General features: G+C 41.3%; 1 protein-coding gene across 1 annotated transcript in view; it reads left to right on the forward strand.

Moving 5' to 3' along the window:
* The window catches only part of LRP2 (LDL receptor related protein 2), a 197,737-nt gene that overhangs the window by 166,810 nt on the left and 11,280 nt on the right, over window positions 1-19,647 (forward strand). The window contains exons 62-71 of the mRNA XM_082689243.1: window positions 564-686; window positions 3,890-4,018; window positions 7,773-7,904; window positions 9,024-9,155; window positions 10,860-11,003; window positions 12,493-12,658; window positions 14,293-14,421; window positions 15,607-15,827; window positions 16,574-16,750; window positions 19,147-19,266. Coding sequence (XP_082545369.1) covers window positions 564-686; window positions 3,890-4,018; window positions 7,773-7,904; window positions 9,024-9,155; window positions 10,860-11,003; window positions 12,493-12,658; window positions 14,293-14,421; window positions 15,607-15,827; window positions 16,574-16,750; window positions 19,147-19,266 — 1,473 coding nt within the window. The remainder of the gene's footprint in view (window positions 1-563; window positions 687-3,889; window positions 4,019-7,772; window positions 7,905-9,023; window positions 9,156-10,859; window positions 11,004-12,492; window positions 12,659-14,292; window positions 14,422-15,606; window positions 15,828-16,573; window positions 16,751-19,146; window positions 19,267-19,647) is intronic.

Raw genomic sequence — 19,647 nt, forward strand, 5'->3', positions numbered from 1 at the left:
GGGTCAGTGACAACTGCAGTCAGAAAGATCACAGCAGCCTTCTTAATATTAGGATAAGTGTTCATGTATGGTCCTGCCAGCCTCTCCAGCCTCATGGCTTGTCATTGTCCCCCTCATTCTGTGCTCTGGCTGCAGGGATTATAATTCAGCTCCAAACATGGGCTGTGCTCCTTCCTGACTTCAAATCTTCCCCCAGCCTCTTCTGATCTATATCAGCACCACGTACCCTACCCCCAACTCCCACCCCTTGCCACCATAGATGCCATGATAGCAGGTCTGGTTTGTGGCTCTTCTCAAAGTTATAATTGAATGGTTAATTGGCAAAGTCTGTTTTCCTGTTAGAATGAGAAGTTCTGTGAGTTCCAGGACTGTGTCTGTCTTGTTCTGCATCATTTCTGGCTCCTAGCACAGTGACATGGTGTGAGCTGGATCCTCAAGGTGGATTTGTGGATTGGTTCATTGAATGAACAGATGAATGGATGAATGGAGCGAGCCTGGTGCTGGCACAAGAGCATTTAGATACTACTTCTACTCTCAACTTGCTTGTCTGTTTTGCCTTCCAGTGGATGTTTCCTGCGAATCACCGTACCGGTTCCGATGTGACAACAATCGCTGTATTTATAAGCATGAGCTGTGCAACCATGTGGATGACTGTGGAGATGGGAGCGATGAGAAAGAGGAGCAGTGTAAGCAAAGTGAAGACGAGGGAAAACTAAGGGCCCCAAGTCTTCTGCAGTTTGCAGAATGTACCTCTGGGATTTCAGTTTGTTTGGTAGAGGCTGAGCTGGGCCTACGGCTGCAGATCCCCTTTGACAATTGTTTTCCAGACCATATAAACACACTCACTACTCAAATACATCCCTCCCCTGCTTATTCCCGCCTCGTTGGAGCAAGTTGTCTAATTTTTTAGTCTTCATTTACGTAGTCAATAAGGGTTTTTTTGAGACATTGAGAACAAACACTAAATGCTAGTTGACTCACGCTTCACAAATTAATGGTTTATTTATTTTCAAAAATGAGTTTTGGTCACTCTTCAGCCTCGAGTTGCTAATTGTTAATCTAGGCACGTGAGCTGCTGAATGCTCAGCTGAAATGATCATGCTCAAAAAGGCAGCACCGGTGTTAACAGAGCTGGTCCTATGTGCATCTTTAAAGTGGAAATTCATTTCCCAGAAGAGTTAAATTCTGGATTATTTTAAGATAGAAGTTTCAAACCGGTGGTGTTAAATGTTACAGATACTGGAAGAAAAAAATCTGCGCATTCCCCTTGTGAGAATGTTTTAAAATCTGTCCATTGAAGGGGAGAGTTGATTAATTTGGGGGTAATTTATCTAGAGTCAGTAAGAGAAATGATTTCCCCTGACTCCAATTACTTTTCTTTCTTTCTTTTTTTTTTTTTTTCAAAGATTTTATTCATTTATTTGACAGAGAGAAATCACAAGTAGATGGAGAGGCAGGCAGAGAGAGAGAGAGGGAAGCAGGCTCCCTGCTGAGCAGAGAGCCCGATGCGGGACTCGATCCCAGGACCCTGAGATCATGACCTGAGCCGAAGGCAGCGGCTTAACCCACTGAGCCACCCAGGCGCCCTCCAATTACTTTTCTTCCTAAAAGGATGCTCTTTGGGAAAATTTAGATAAATGACTCATTTTTTTCTATGTCCCATCCTTTGTATTGCTGTGGCCTTAGAATGCTCACTGACAGCTCTGTGTCAGAGAGGACGAGGACACTCTGGTGGCACTCTGGCTTGTACTTACGTACCTACAGTATTTTGGTTCTTTTTGGCAGAGGTGGCCCTATGGTTTTAACATCGTTCCTAGGTTTATTTGAGGCCTGGTACAAAAGGAAGAAAAACCAAGAAATAGGACATTTGAAAAATTTTGAGCAGGTTTCGCCTTCTCCCATTCTGTTTCCATTCCCCTTATTGTTATTGCCTTTTCTTTCTTTCTTTCTTTTTCTTTAATGGAGCAAGACAATTGGAGCATGTGGTCAAATTTGAGAGTGGATAAAAGGGGCAGTAAGCTTACTCTTCCCAAAGAATAGGAATCACTGCTTGCCATCAAAATAGACAAACCACAACATTTCAGTGGCTTAAAGTAGCAGAGGTTGAATTTTTTTTCTTAAGATTGATTGATTTGAGAGAGACCATGAGGCAGAGAGGGGCAGAGGGACAGGGAAACCCCAGCAGACTCTGTGCTCAGCACAGAGCCCACTGCAGGGCTAGATCGCACAACTCGGAGATCATGACCTGAGCTGAAACCAAGACTTGGATGCCCAACCATCTGCACCAGCCAGGCGCCCTGGGAGCAGAGGTTGATGTAAAGTTTGATGAAGGTCAGGCAGTTCTCCATCCTGTAAGTATGTCACCTGCAACACGTAATCTTCAAGGTTGCCAAGCAGGAGAAGACAGAAATGAAGGAAGCATGCAGATTTGTATTTTCCTGGGCGTGGAAGTGATAGATCTTGCTTGTGCTTGTGATCCTTTGGTTGGAACTGGTCACAAGGTTCCAATCTCACTGCAGGGAAGTGCAGGGGTTTTTAATGAATACCATTGGTTTTGCCACAATTTGCCCTTGTGTCACTAAGAATCCGTTTATACTTTTCTTCCTATGCATAGAACACCCTGAACCTGTCCCCAAGGGACATGACTCATAGTCCCATTCAGTAACTGAAATCCAGGAGTCCTGGGTAATAGGCTTCAGTCCTGCTGTCAGTTGCAGACAAGGTTCCTCTTGGTTTGAAGAAACATAAACTAGTTAAACAAGTTTTATTTATGCCACTCTGCCCCTAAGAGATAGTAGTAGATCAGGGGAAGCATAATAGAAATAGATCCCATTGGGCAAGAAAGAATGAGAGACTCATCACATTCACCAGCCTCTAGCAGTTCCAGAGGACCAGTGGGCACGGCTGTTTCCTTTGAGACATAGCTTTTGAATCTGCTTTACATCTTTGTTTTTCTCACGCACCTTTGTCTCAACTGATAATCGGTTACATTCAGCCCATCTAGAAAAATAGATGGGCCATTATTTCATCCAACTCAGAGGTTTTACTGGTTATTTGTGTCTCAAAGCCTTCTAAACTTCATAATCTCACTGTTCAGGATCTAAATGGAGTCAGCTTTTCCCACACATCAAATTGCTGGGCTTTATATTTCTTTTCTGCTTATAAATCAACCGGCTCTTCCCTGAACTTTTTCTCTGATTGATCCTCCCCTGCCAAACTCAGGTAAAGGCAAGCAATGCACACTACTAGCATCCCGTTTTCTCATCTCTTTCCCTAGATCAGCAGGTTCAACAAGCAGGTGATCTGCAGGTGATCTGCTTTCCAATTTTTCCAAAGTGACACTTTCACCAAAGTCTTTGCCTTTGCATCATATGGGTCTCCATCTTTCCTATCTCCAATATCTCTTTCCTCATTGCTTGCCTCCTGACCATGAAGACAGCATCCCATAATTTACCTTTTTATTATGAAAGTACCTTACATTTTTACTATTCAGGGTATCTCGTGCCACCTCTGCACCCAACAAATTTGCAACTCTCAGGGGTGATACCTTATGAAGACTCACTTCTCACCCAAGTAAAGGCCAGTGCATGTTGCCCAGCCCCTCCAACTTGTAGCTGGGCCACCTGAAACCCATGACTTCCAAGGTTGCCAAAGCGGGAGACACAGAAGCTTTAATTGCTTCAGTTGGGAAGTGAGACATATCACTTCCTACTCGTAGCCCATTGGCCAGAACTAGTCACATGGTTCCGACACAACTGCAAGGGAGACGGAAATGTAGGGAAGCACAGGCTTACCTGTGAGCAGTAACTGTCTGCCACAAAGGGAAGCATCTTGTTCCACAGAAGAGAAAGTTTTGACTTTGACTTGAACTTCTGTTCTTAAATTACAGGTTTAGCTTCAACCTCTAGACCTTGTACAGAAAACGAATTTAAGTGTAGCAATGGACATTGCATTTCACAGTCTCTTGTATGCGATGATGTTGATGATTGTGGTGACCATTTTGATGAAACTGGTTGCAGTAAGTAAATATTGATTATTGTATTTCATCGTAATAACTCGGGTTTACCTAACAAGAGTGTGCAATAACGTAAGAACATAATAACCACATATTTCTCTTTATTTTGTGCTCTGAATTGCAATCAAGCCTGTAGCTATCTGTTATTGAGCACGTACTCTGTACCATACATTGTGCTAAACACTACAAGGATTATCTCATTTTGCCCTTGTAACAACCCCGTGAGCTGAGAATGTTCACCAAATTTTTTAAAAAGATTTGTTTATTTATATGAGAGGGAGAGAGAATGGGGGTGGGGAGGGGCAAAGTGAGAGGAAGAGAGAAACCCAAGCAGACTCTGTGCTAGGTGCAGAGCCGGACGTGGGGCTCCATCTTACGACCCTGAGATCATGACCGGAGCTAAAACCAAGAGTTAGATGCTTAACCAGCTGTGCTAGCCAGGTGCCCCTCAAGTATTTTTTTTAATGAGGAAACTGGCTTGCAGGTATGAAAAACCTGCATGTCTTTTTGCCATCAAGAGGCTGAGGATTTAAACTCTGATCTGCCTAACTCCAGAGCATCTCCCCCCAGTTAACTAGGTGCCTCCCAGCACCTTAAAGCTGTGTATTGTGTTTACTAGTCTGCATATTTTTTTCCACCTTAAGCCAAATGCAGTATCCTTCGGCACTAAGGGGAAAAGCTTAACCCCATAAAGATGGAGTTGTCAGGAGGAACATTTATTTTTATTTTTAAAGTAGAGGGACTGCTTTGTGTAGGAAAAAGATAAGGAACACAAGGAGTGGTTCTAGTTCAGTGTTGTGATGGAAATGTTGGAATGGCATGTTAATTCACACCTTTTTAGTCCTTTAGAGCTCTTAGGAAATCCTTGCACATACATTATCTAATTTGTCACTCAAACAAACCCCACTGGGTTACTACTATTATGTCTTATCTGTATAAATAATCTCAGAGAGCTTAAGAAGTTGCTTGAGGTCATACAGTGTGGCAGAGGCAGAATTTGAATAGTCTTGTGATTCCAGGTGACAAGAGCTGGCCTCTAGTTTCCTTGGCCACTACCTGTGCCCCTTTGGGCATCAATTGACCTCTCCTGGCCTCAGTTGCTTCATAGGAAAACCAAAAAAAGTTCTTCAGACTCTAGGAGCCCATGACTTAGTCATCTTAGCTCCACATATTAAATAAATAAATAAAATCCTTTTAAAAAATAAAATAAGATACCATTTCTTGGGTGCTACTAATCCCCTTGCCTTTCTCCTCTTCTTACTATTTAAACAGGATCTCTGATGTTCGGTGCATATGTTTGCTTTTTAAAAAGTATTTTAAAATCAGGAAAGGAAAGATACGAATATTTTTAGAGTGTCATATGTTTGGGTTTGGATATGATCTGTTGTTTGTGGATTAAGATGGTGATTGTTACTGAAATAAGTCATAAGTTCCTCATATTTGGGGAAGAATCTTACAGTGTTACATGGTTTCTGCTCTTGTTTGAAGGACTCTTGTTTCATAAGAGTGTAACTCACTCAGGGGGGTACTTGGTCCAGAAATATTTATTTCCTGGGATCTTTAGTCATGTTGTAGATTTTAGAGCTAGGAGAAGATTATAGAGTCCAACATGCACATGAGACCCAAGGAGGTTATGTGACTGTCTAAAGGCTATCCAAGAATATAAAACAGGCCATATTTATTAACATTATAGAGGAGACATCACTACCAACCTTACAGAAATTTAAAAGATTATAAGGGAATAGTATGAGAAACTTCACGTCAACAAATTAGACAAATGACCAAATTCTTAGAAAGCCAGAAAGCAGTGAAGCTGACTGAAGAAATAAAAAAATCTAGATAGATTTATTTAGCAATGTGTAGTTCTTAAGAGCTAAACTGAGGTTTTCATGTATATAGCTTTGAAGTTTGAGCTCCAAGGGCAGCATTTCATTGAATGCTCTTGTGCTTTATTTTGTGATTTTTTTTCTTTTTTGAAACTCAGTGTTTTTAGAGTATTCAAACCATATATACTTAAATAGTCATCATATCCTTAAAGGATCCTCATTTCCTACTGTAGGAGATAGACAGATATAAGTCTGATTTGCTTGGGAAGAAATGAGCAGGAGATACTACAGTCTCATTGGCTAAAATATTCAGAAGCCTGTGACCAAGAGATATTTTATTTGAAATGCAGATAAAGCTTAAATCCTTTATGGGGATAATCACCACACTTCCCCCACCTTGGCCTCCATTATCACTCATTAGGTGTGTTCATCTTTGTCTGCTTCCTTGTAAGATCTAGGTTTGAGGGTAGATGGAGACTCAGGATAGAAGAAGCAAACTTACAATAATAACAAAAATGAAAGCCAGATGGCTTTGACAGATATTGGCAGAGATAAGAACTCAGGGCAGTGATAAGCAGTGAAGTGTGAGGATAGAATCTGAAATGTTAAAAGTCTGTCCTGGAGTGTCTGGACCCCAGGATAGCACAGATAACAAGAGTCATTCATATAAGCCCTATAAAAATGAACCATTGTTGAATTTTTTCTTTGTATTGCGAAAGCTGTGAAATCCAGAAAATATATTGATGATCAAAAGTAAAAATCACTGGACTCCCATAACTAAAAGCAAACTAATCTTAAGTTTGGTGTACTTCATTGTCTTTCTTTGCACATATACATGCAAAAATCAATTCTTAATATTAAAAAATTTAAAGATATATTCTATATTTAGTATTACTATATTTCCCTCCATTTTTTTAAATAGATATTTTCCATGTAGATCATAACTCATTGATTGTAAGATGCATATTTATTTTCACATTTAAATATCTCTGAAACAAGAATAGTTCTTCAATTGATAACATGCCAGAGTGTAAGTCCCAGAGTGTTTCCATTTTAGCATTATATAAATAGGGCATCAATGGTGTCTTACTTGGGTTTGATAAACACAGTAAACGGTAATTGTTCAAGTTGTTTTCAGAATTTTATCAACAATTTATAATCCTTAAACATAAATTATAGTATACCTTTTTTATTCCTTTTTGAGGGAAAATGCATTAATGTGGAATAGCTGTATAATAAAGTGAGTATTTTTAAAGTCCTTGATTCATACATGTTGTTGTGAAATTTCTTTCCATGTGTGCCACTTTATGGTTCTTACAGCAGTTAGATGACTGATAACTATATGCATGTTACTGTGCCCTGGCCAACACTTGGTATGTGTACACATACCTCAGTTGGTCGTCTTACAACATTATAATTTCCTCCTGTTTGTTATGTCGCTTTAAACTGTACCATTGTTCTTTATTACACACATAACAGGATATATATTACACATACTACATCTATCTTAATCCCTATTTCATATATATGTATACATACACATATATGTATGTATGTATACACATGAACCATCCGCATCATACATGTGCATGTATATATGTGTGCGTACACATGTATGTATGTATGTATGTATATATGGAGCAGATGGTTATAGTTGTTGTAAAGAGCCCCAGACTTCATAGTTCTGCACTCTGGAATTGGATGCTCTGGGAAGCCTGGCAGTGCTGAGTTTAGTGGGAAGATTGTCTCAAGCATCTAACATTATATACAATTACATAAATGGCATTCGCCCCATTGCCAGATATCTGAATATACAGAAGCCTTCAGTCTTCTACAAAGACTTACGGAAAGGGATTATCTTGAGATGTCTTACAGTAGACTGTAGGTAGATTTATACCTTTTATTTGTAATGCTACGATTGTTTTTCCCAGACACAGGAAAAGAAAGATCATGTGCAGAGAATCTATGTGAACAAAACTGTACACAGTTAAGTGAAGGAGGCTTTATCTGCTCCTGTAGACCTGGGTTTGAAGCCAGTATGTTGGACAGAAACTCCTGTGACGGTAAGTATATTTACTCCAATTCCCATTAAGAGATGCTCATACGTCAGGTTATCTACTCATTCCCTTTTATTAAACCACTGTTTTATTCCCTTAATCGGGCTAAACTCTTAGTTCTAGTTCATTAAAATACTTAAGTGCACAAATAATTATACTGTTAGAGGGTGATGATCAGTTCTGAATGAGAGTGTAAGCTGTAATTCAAGACGTATATAACCTGTGATGACAAATGTTAAGATTTTGTGTCTTAATTTCTTGGGTCATGGAAAAAAAAACAAAAAGCAATACTCAGGGATGCAAGTTACCTTTGTTCCATGCTCTCTTGCCAGTCCCTAGCAGATGGCTAGGCAGTAATGTCTGTGGAATTGATAAGACTCACAAAGTGTTAAGAAGCAATGCCTGCTTATTTTATCAGTGTGGGAAATCAGATTTTTAAAAAATCTGAAAAGTTTTACTTTCTCCATCAAAGTCCAAAGTCCAATAGCACACCTACTTTATTTATTATACATCTACTTTATTACACACCTACTTAGGCCAGACGTAAGTGAGATCTAAGGTATGGAGTTGGAAGGTAGCTTATCAAGATGGTAAGGAATGAATAGGATTTCATTATTTGAATTTGCTCTTTCTAACTCATGACGTGTCATGCTCAGGTGACTGAGAGAGTTCTTTCAGAAGCTGAAGCTTAAGAACTCAGTGAAGAAACCGAATGAAAAAAAAGTCCCCCTCCTGAAGCTAGTTAGGCCAAGGGAAGTGATATACCAAACAACACCAACATCCAGCAGCTTTCCAAAAGTGAATGTTTTGCTTTGCTGTTGGCACAGAATCACTCTGTTGTAGTTGAACCCTGTCTTCATCGCTTATTAGCTTTGGGACTTCGGGTTTAGGCATAGTCCATATTGCAGAGTCATTTTGGAGAATTAAATGAGCCACAAACATGAAAAGCATGTGAAACAATGTCTGAAGCTTAGGAAGTGCTCCACAAATGATCGCATCATTGCCTGTCTTCCTCTGCAGCCTTCTCCGGCTTCATTGCTTATGACTTTGGATTTCAGTAGAGGCAGGGCCTGGAAGGAATGGTTGGGAGCAGATGTTGCATATTTGCTTTTGTTTTATCTGCAGACATCAATGAATGTGAGCAATTTGGGGTTTGTCCCCAGAACTGCCAGAATACCAAAGGAAGTTATGAGTGTTCCTGTGCGGAAGGCTTCAGGTCTGTGAGTGACCAGTATGGAAAACGATGCGCAGCTGATGGTATGATGGGTTCATGTTGGGATTAATCAGTTGACTTTCAGAGAACTAAATGCTGATGAGTTCAATAGACCAGAAAGTGAACTTCAGACTCCAGAAGTCTTATTTTTAATTCACCAGCTACTTGTCCTCCAGTGCCCATCCAGGCTCTTCTCTCTCCTCTCTTGCCAGATTAAAACAATAACTGCAATACTGCAACAGATATGCAGGAATTAAAATAGGAGTCAGTATTGTTTATTATTCTGGGCGTAGGCTCTTGTCCGCCTTGATAAAACTTCAAAAAGTGAACAAGGTGTCGTCTTCCAGAATATTCAGACAACAAAAGCTTGCCTAGAGAGTGGTACGGTGGTGGTCAACAGAAGGAAATTAATGAAGCCCTCCAGCTCCCACTGCAAGATCAAGGTTTGAGGCCCTGTGATTCAGGATGGATCACAAAAAACAGTCACATTCAGTCAGGGCAAATCAAGGACATTCTGTTGATAAATTTTTTTGATTGTTCATGGGCTGCCGATCACAGATGGAGGGAGCATGGCTCATTTATAACTTCAATCACTAGTTCTGCATTTTGGGTTAATGCTGGTATCTGAGAGTCAGGCCTGATAGAAGGCAGTAGTAAGTACTAGATAGAAATGACAAAAGAGAAAGACTACGTGGCAGAAGTTTTATATAGTCCAAATTTCCAGAGGTCTGATCTAAATCAGGATATCCCCGTCAGGGGGTATAGGTCTTTATGAGTCTTAGAGATTTGAAGTTTGTGCTAGAGTTTAAAGAACATGATATGGAAGATAAGGAAATAACATTTTACTTTGCAAATTAAGGGTAAAATGGCTGTCCAAGTTCTTCATACAAATTGGGTTTTAAAGCATACATCTGACATGCATTCTTAAATTGTTTTACCCCCCCGCCCCCAAACATTTTGACAGTGAATGAAAACTAGGGTAAAGGCATTTGAGCAATTGGTCTGGTAATTAGGCAGCCAATTAATAAATGCTCATGGTCATATAAAACACAACGCCAAGACAGAAGAAATATATAAAGTGAACTTTCAAAAGTTACTTAAATGAGATTCGATTGACCTTATGCAAGTAAATTAAATTTTAAAATTATAGACCGTGCACCTCAGGATGAGTCACCATTGAAATCGCTACTTTGTGTGAGAACAAGAACAAGCTCTTTTTGTCATTAGCTGAGACATAAATTGAGTCGTGGAGCCGATTACCTGCTAAAAGAATCCAAATCTGTCAGTAAAGAATAAGAAATGAGGACATTCTGTTAAACTTCTGGTCTCACTCTACATAACTGTGTTTCATCCATCAGATTGTCTGCAACCTTGTCTGTTTCATTGTCAGTGAATAAGGGCAAAAAATCAGGGGAAAAGAGGAGACTCTGTGGGGGTTTCCGTCCTGTCTTGTTCTAAACCATTACCTACAGAGGACAAAGAAGAAAGAAGTGATAACATCCCTAACAGAAACACTAGCTTTCCACCTGAGAATGGAGACAAGAATGTCCAGTCACAGATTTTGCACCCCAGTTGGTAGTCGTTAGTTAGTCGTTAGTTCCGTTGATGAACAGAGGTAGTCAGATTCCTATAAAAACTCGTGTTTTTTTAATGGTGGGAGGATACTTACTATTTTATATCTGCTTCATTTTAAAGAAGAGTTCAGATAGAATTCAAAGAAATATAACCGCCCTTGTCTTTTTTAACAGGTAACCCTCCTTTGTTGCTACTGCCTGAAAATGTACGAATTCGCAAATACAATCTCTCATCCGAGAGGTTCTCAGATTATCTTGAAGGCGAGGAACGTATTCAGACTCTTGATTATGATTGGGACCCCGAAGGCATAGGTCTCAGTGAGTATGAACTTTGGCAGCTGCCGTTGATATTAATTGAATTACAAGGTTTTAAACTTTAGGGCATCTGATTTTTAGTGAGTAAATTTTGTTGCATGAGTGGAGGATAGAGCTCCTCCTATCCAGTGTGCTCAGGACGCCTTAATTTGGCCATGTGTCCCAGCGAAACGTTCTCAAGTTTTAACCGAACCTTCTCCCATCTCTGGGGACTATCCTTTTAGGACCACCTCATATCCCTTTGTTTACTATTTCTTCATCTCTGCTCATGAAGGGATTGTTCTCCCCTATCCCTGTACCCTTCAAAATTTCTACTCAAACTTCAAAGACTCGGTTCAAATGTCCCCTCCTCTGATATCTTCTATAACCCTTCCATAATTGCTCACTGGGTGAGCCTGTAGGGTTTTATACATGCTTTCACTAAAGCACCTGTTAACATTGAGTTACAGGCATCCACATAATTTTCTCCCTGTACCTTAACCATGGGCTCTTTGGAGGTAGGATTGAATCTTACTCGACTCTGCAGGGCTATCATCTGACTCAACATCTGACCCAACATCTGACCCAACATCTGACCCAACATCTGACCCAGCATCTGACCGAACAGTGTATGTGCTGGTTGTTTGAGGTCTTTAGTTCAGTGAATGAAAATATGAAAAATGTTTATTGTTGAGTCTCTCATGGCTCTCTGGTGTGTGTGGGAGATGGTAATGGGGCAGGAATCAGAAAACTCATCTTAGATGCCTCTGTCCCTCATGTACTGAGCTTTATAACTAAATAATTGTAACGATTATAACAATTCTCTGGTTCTCCTTTTCTTAACTGTAAAATAAGAACAGTAATCTTGTCTGCCTGCCTCTCTGGAGAGTTCTTTAAAGATCAAATGAGATAACAGGTGTGAAAATGTTTTGCAAACTAGCAGTAACTATGCTATGTAAGATTTATTATGGCTGTGTTTTCACACTCGTTTACATGATGCAGTAAACTTTTCAAGAATGGCAAACACCTAGGAAGGTATATCTTTTCTTAAAAAGTCTGCCTTAAAAGTTGCAGTCTTCCTATGCATTTTAAGATGCCTGCTGTCCACTTTCCTTTGGTGTATACACAAAATAGGACTTCTCATCTACATAGCTCCTTTACTGTAAGTTATTGACTAACCTGCCCCTGGCTTATCTATACATTTCATTTGGGAAACTAGAACTTGAGAGTAAATACAGACTCTTGGCTGAAATGTATTTTAGTAAGTTGCCTTTGAAATAGAGACACCTAAGTCCGTATCAATAAGCTATCAGTTGAAGTATTTGTAGTTAGTAGCTCAAGTATGATGTCCTGAGGTTTGATCAGATCAGTATAATTGAATTATTTGTCTTATAGGAACAATGAGGAAGTAGAGATGTCAGTAAATGAACAACAGTTGACCTACTTAGACCCCCATTTCCTCCCTTATCTGATGTCCTTAACATGAAACTCAACTGTGTGTCTTGCCTTGCAGGTGTTGTGTATTATACTGTGCTAGGGCATGGCTCTGATTCTGGAGCTATCAAACGTGCCTACATCCCCAACTTTGAATCTGGTACTAATAATCCTGTGTCGAAAGTTAACCTGAACCTGAAATCCATAATGGAACCAAATGGGTTAGCAGTGGACTGGGTTGGAAGGTAAGTTTAGTGGCATTCCTCTCTTGTCTCTTCTGTTATCCTGGCCAGACCCCCTACAGCTTGTCATAAGCTGTACAGTGAGTTATAAGCTGGTCCAGATAACGGTAGCCCTCAACGCTGGTGCAATTGTGTGATGCCTGGGCTTGGCGTATCTAGCTCCCTCTGCCACCTCTGCTTATCCCAAGGTGTCAAATAAACATTATCGTTTCCTATATTCTGTGGATGCCATGAAAAGGTTTGGGAGCGCACCAAGGTCAAGATCTCATATTATATCCAGGAGAGCGTTCTTGCCAACAAAGTTTTGGATTCCCAAATCAGAACTCTCAGTATGGCAGCACTAGCCATTTTGTGAGGAAGTGGAACAGCCTCCAGGCCTACCAGCAAGGCAGTTGAGATGAAACATTTTTCTCTATGGTAATTATTTTGAGGGGCAGCAATCCACACCCTGTGTTTTCAGCAGGGCTGTTTCGTCTGAACAGATTGGAAATTTGACTTTCCTGTTTAATGTTTGGTTTTGAGTTCATAGTGGTGTCAGCTTTGTTCTGCTCTTTCAGATTTTCTAGAACCCCAGGGACCAGAGCCAGACATTCTGTGTGATCCTTAAATATGAACCTTACGTAGGATACAGGAGATGTAAACTGATGTGGAAAAGTTCATAAGCTCCTTCTTCAAGAAAGAGCCTTGCATCAGGAGTGACATTTATGGGAAAGGGATTACATTAGGATCTGAGCTCAAACATTTATTGAATTCCCCATGTCCTTGAAAATGAAGGAATAATGAAAATATGTTTGAGAGGAAAGGCTCAGGGGCTTGTTGCCCTCTGGGATAATGGAGAGTCATTTACAGCATAAATTAATTTTCACCTTTTAACAAACTTGTCTGGTGCTTCTGGAAGACTTGAGCATCTCTGAAGAAGTTAATTAGGTCCCTGCTGTGCCCACAGGCTATCAGGGCACTCATTTCAGTGTTTTCTGTCAGAAATCAAGGCCTTTGGAGAGTCAGTAACTTGAAACTCTAGACTTCAGCACTTCCTTCTGAAAATCAACCAGGCAATTCATGTTTGAAGTTTCACTTCTTTCTTAGCCTTCATGAGTGAGTGCGTGAAGAAACTGATGGAAATCTTTCTGCTTGTACGGGACTGAGACCTGCAGGATAGTGGAACAGGGCAGGATGGCCTTGCTGAGTTTGTTATTTTGGAAAGGCTATTTCCACTCATTCCTGGAGCTGATGCCGGACTGCTGCTGATGCCAGTGGTGCTCTTCATTAAGCAGAAGCAGGGTCCCAGGGCAGTTGGAATTGGCCAGCTCACCAGTGCCTTATGACTTCCACCTGGCAGTGCATGTCTCCTAGCACAATGTCAGATGTGAGTCCATCATCATCACTGACGCTGGCAGATGAGGCAGGAGTCCCCCCCTCCACTCCTTAGGCTTCCACTCGTAACTTTCCAAAGACTCTTGGCGGAAGATATGGGGACATTCCCCAGAGCAAGAAACTCTTCTCTGACCACTGGTTATCTAAGTGGTTGTCTTCTTGACCCCGGCTTCCAAATCGAAGGCTCTCCTCTTTAAACCTATTCCCCAGAAGTGACCCGCTGAGACTTTTTTAGATGTTTAATTTTGTTTTTTTAAATTCAGGCATATTTACTGGTCAGATGCCAAGACCAAACGGATCGAGGTGGCTAAACTTGATGGGAGGTACAGAAAGTGGCTGATTTCCACCGGACTGGATCAACCAACTGCAGTGGTTGTGAATCCCAAACTAGGGTAAGTACTCGGAGGGGTCCTTCACGTTCTAGATGTTTTCCAGTGGATTGTCAAAAATTTATATCTCAATTATTTTTTCCTAATTGGACTGAAATTGTCCTTGGACTATTTGTGGAGTGGCATCTATTACTAACTTAAAGAATTACAGTATTCTCTAAAGATCATTTAGAACCATCCTAGCCTCGGACTGATATTGCATAAGGGGAGGGCCTCTGGTCACATTTTTTCCATAGCCCAGTTTGTCTAAAATCCACACATTTCTCAATAGAATTTAAGGGTCGGTCTCAACCTGATGATTAGACTAGAGTCTGCAAAGTGGTGGCTGGTAGCCTAAATACAGCCTATAGACAGATTGGACTTGAACAAAGCAGAGTTTTAGGGTTTTAAAAATTTAGTTACAAACACTAAAAAAAAAGTTTAAGCTATGTTTTTGGCTTGAAAAATCAGAACAACTGATAACACTATGTAGGTAATGACTTCTTTACCTAGAGGAGGAGAGGGAGAGGTTTCATGCCCAGTGCAGAGCCCGATGGAGGGCTCGATCTCATAACCGTGAGATCATGATCTCGGCCAAAGTCTATAGGCGGACTTCTAACCGACAGAGCCACCTGGGTGCCCCAGTAGGGATGCCTTTCTTGCTGCAGTGTTGCCTGGAACTTCTAGACAGGGCTTTGCTCTTACCATCACTTGATGTTTGTAACTGTGATGCACCACTCATTTACGTCTCCTGCCTGGTCCTTCCAGGTATTTGAAATCGTGCCATCCCTGGTCTGTGCAGTTCTATAATTATTAATTGGATGCAAAATAATCCATTTTAAAGTTATAATCCTTATTCTCTGATACATCTCAAACACAGAACAGTGCTGCTAACACAGAAGGCATTCAATAAATATTTTATGAAGAATGAACAGCTTTTGTGATTATACATTTTAAAGTGTCTGAATATATATACTCAAACAGGGCTGGGCAATCTTTATGGAGGAAGTTTTCAAGAAGGATAGACCACAGATGCACTGGCTCCTCCTTTTCTCACCCTGTCTTCTAAAGTAAAGTGCAAAAACCGCATCACTTAGCATCCAGATCTCTATGACACACAGCAGATTTCCCTGCTGGAAGGTCATGTTCTGCTTCGGTGGAGAAGCCTCACTAGATGAAATATTAAAAAGAGAAAACCTTCTGTTCCAGGCTTATGTACTGGACTGACTGGGGCGGAGAATCTAAAATTGAGTCTGCCTGGATGGATGGACAACATCGGAAAGCCCTGGTGCAGGGGGACCTCGGTTGGCCAACAGGCCTTACTATTGATTATTTGAATGATGACCGGATCTACTGGAGTGACTTTAAGGAGAGCAATATTGAAACCATAAAACATGATGGGACTGATAGAAGAATCGTTACAAATACAGGTTAGAAATGGGTTAGATTTTAATATGTTCTGTAATCAAGAAATGTATTTCTAGTGTCTGCCCTGATCTTAGGTGGATACAGTTTCTTAGCTATCACTCCTTCCAATCCCCAGCTGCTCATTTAAATGCAAATGAATCCATTAGCAATAATTAAGGTATTTTTCCTTGTAACATAATTTTTAAAAGTTGCTCTTAGCGACAGATATTGGAATAGCTGAATTTCCTGTTAAGTTGGCCTGATAGAGTGGCATTTCAGGTGTACCAGTGGAAACCCATGTCTAACCACTTCTAGAGCCATTTGTTTCGATTTATGCTCAATTGCTTACTTTGTACAACTGGAAACATCTAGAAGGAGAGAAGCATTTTGTTTTCTTCTCCAGATTTCTGCAGAATTGCAACAATCCAGTACCTGTTAGCTCTGTGTGATAAGCGGTGTCTTACGTTCAAAGGAAAAAAAATAGAATCTCTGCCATCCAAATTGTTGTGCAAACATAAAATTAAATCAGCAACTTGAAAGTGGGCAGGTTCCCTGTAATTGCCATCAACCAGTAGGCATTAATCTAGTTCAACATCTGTCATCTTGATCTCCCAACATCGCACACTTCTGTGGTCACAGTAGAGAAAGCCTGCCTGAATGTTGTATTAGGGATTAATTCAAGCATAATGATATCTGATATAAAAGAGGGGTAGGGTATTTTCTGTTCAATAACCTTGTTTTGCTTTCGCTTTCCTCTGTGGGTAAACAGCAGTGAACCCATATAGTCTGGACATCTTCGAAGGCCAGTTTTACTGGATATCTAGGAATAAGGGAGAAGTGTGGAAGCAAGATAAATTTGGGCGAGATGAGAAAGAGAAAATGCTGATGGTGAACCCGTGGCTCACTCAAGTTCGAATCTTCCATCAACACAGATACGATCGGTCAGGTAACACCAACCTTGGAATAAGATGTTCCTTATTATCTGGAAACTTTATTTCAAATTAATGGCTATATTGTTGGAAAGTGGTAATGGATTATAATAGTCTGATCTCTTGGTAAATGAAAGGGGAGTGTGTGTGCGTGTCTGTGTGTAGACCATTTTGACCAGAGAAAGATAAAATTGGAGGTCAGATGCAATTATGTACATCACTAGCAGGCATGAAGTAAAAATATTTCAGTCCTCATTGGAATTGCAGGTTTATACTTCTAGGCCACAGAATCCAGCAGGCATCAAAATCCTGCTGGGGGGGGGGGGGTGGCGCCTGGGTGGCTCAGTGGGTTAGGCCTCTCCCTTCAGCTCGGGTCATGGTCTCAGGGTCCTAGGATCAAGCCCCGCATCGGGCTGTTTGCTCAGCGGGGAGCCTGCTTCCCTTCCTCTCCCTCTCTGCCTGCTTGTGATCTCTGTCTGTCAAATAAAATCTTAAAAAAAAAAAAATCCTGCTCAGTGGGTGTCAGGTGGGTTACAACAGGTTTCCTGGATATGGTTGGTGTTAAACACCCTTACCATTCCAAGGCTAGGTGAGTCACGTTATCCTGAGCTATGAGAACCTAGTTTAAAATTGTCAGTCATATGCTGTCTCCTCCCATCTTCCCCGTTTTCTTAGTTGTGGGTCCTATTTCATCAGGTTAGCTGTGTTCTAATGCATCCTCACCGTTGAATGGAGTAAGGTGAAAGGGAAAGGAAATTCTTCTTCTTATTATTTTTTTAAAGATTTATTTATTTATTTGAGAGAGGGGGTGGAGAGAGAGAGAGAGCAGGAGAGCAGGAGGGTCAGAGGGAGAATCAGACTCCCCGCTGAGGAGGGATTCCCAACCTGGGACTTGATCCCAGGACTCTGGGGTCATGACCCGAGCTGAGGGCAGACATGTAACCGGCTGAGCCCCCCAGATGCCCTGGAAGAAGGACATCTTTCCTTTCTTGAAGAAAGGAAAGGAAATAAACGTTTATTAAGCTCTATAAGTCAGATTGTCTCTTCAAGTGTTAATTCTGACAGATGGTTACCTCAGTTAATCTCCAAAACTGTGTAAAGAGGTTTTATGTTCCTCTCACGTATAAGGAACCCCACTGATACAATAGCCCTTATGTCTTCCGTGTAGCTGGGACTCTCATCCTGGGCAGTTTTGAAGACAGGAGGAGAGGGCACAGTACACATGGTGAGCCCACTCTCTGGCCTTTGTAGAGAAGGCTACCTAGGAGTTAGAGGAAAATCTGGAGTCAGCTGGGCCCCCTTAAGAGAGGGCTGATGACTGTGTACGCCGGGGACCTAGCCCAGCTTTGTCAGATGAGCATTTACTCTGCACAAGTAGTTCTACCATTTGAGCATGTATCAGAATCATCTAGAGAGCTTGTTGGGCCCCACCTGAGGGGTTTCTGATTTAATAGACCTGAGGTGGCCTAAAAATGTCCATTTCAAATAAGTTCTCAACTGATGCTGGTGTTGCTGGTAAAGGAACCACATTTGAAAAGTCCTGTCCAGGCCCTACACAAGAGTGGGCCATGGACGAGTTGCACTGGTATCTTAAGGGAGTTGGTGAGAAATGCAAGACTGTCAGGCCTCACCCAACCTTTTGGAGTCTCATTTCCTAGGTGATTTGTATTACATTCAAGTTGGAAAAGTTCTGCTCTAGAGAGCTGAAGAAATGGGCAGATTTTGTGTAAGTCTTTGGGAAATAGTTTACAATTTTATAGCCATGCCTTGGGTGTAATTCCACATCGAATGACAATGAATCAGGATCACTTAAAAAATAAGTCTGTGAAGGAATTTAGAGATCATCTATATCTTGGAGATATCATAATAATAGGCTAGGATAGAGTTTAGAAGACTCCAGAATTACTTGGTAAGCTTTTAATGGTAACACTTTTGTTGTATCCTAGACCAATTAAAATCTGAATTTCTGTGACTGCGCATCAATAGTGGTGAAATAGCTCCCAGGTGATTTTGATAATCACAGCCTTAAGTTCTCTTGTCTTGAAAGTAGGAGAACCAAAGAAGTCCAGAAGAAGGTCCTCCTATGAGGGTAGGGTAGAAATCATATCTAACATTTGATCTGGATACATTATGATCTATGGTAATGAGAGATCTTGACATAATAATAGGGTCTTACTGGTCTTTTGAACTATCTCAGATTGTTTTGCATTGACTAGGTTTTGAGGTCATGCAGTGCACTAGACACCTACTTCCACACCTGCCAGGGCAAGGGCAGAGCTAGGTAATGCCAGGAGAACATGTGAGCCGTACAGGAGTAGGATGGAAGGGCCACAACTCAGTTGATGAGCATATCCTTGGTTGGCGTTCTCATTTCCTCCTCGGATCCTAACCGCTGTTTTCATGTGCTTTCCAGTGCCCAATCGCTGTAAAAATGTCTGCAGTCACCTCTGCCTCCTGAGACCTGGAGGGTATAGCTGTGCCTGCCCCCAAGGGTCCACCTTCATCGCGGGGAGCAGCACTGATTGTAATGCAGGTAAGGCCACTGCCTGGGCAGCTACGGAGGCTTGGGAACACTCCCCTGCTTTCCTCAGGTTCCCTGCCAGTGTTACACCTTCTGCGGGAATCTGAAAAATTCCTGTGCTGGGTCCTTTGCAGGATAGAGTAGGGGTGGCTTGAAGGAGGGAGGAGATAGGGAAATACGAACAGAGCTGAGTGGGACTTAAGGAGCCCAACAGAACTGGTGTTCCAAAGATTACTGAGAATTATTTGCCCCCATATCTACAGTAGTGTTGTTTTGTAGGTATTTGGAAGAGTGGGTTTTCTAGAAGGCTTCCACCTCCTTTCTCTACCCCATACCAGATGTCAGTTGCTCTGGAATCCATTCAGCCTTACCTGGAGTTCAAGTGGGGCACTA

This window comes from Mustela nivalis (genome assembly GCF_964662115.1).
Source record: "Mustela nivalis genome assembly, chromosome: 11".
Taxonomy (NCBI): domain Eukaryota; kingdom Metazoa; phylum Chordata; class Mammalia; order Carnivora; family Mustelidae; genus Mustela; species Mustela nivalis.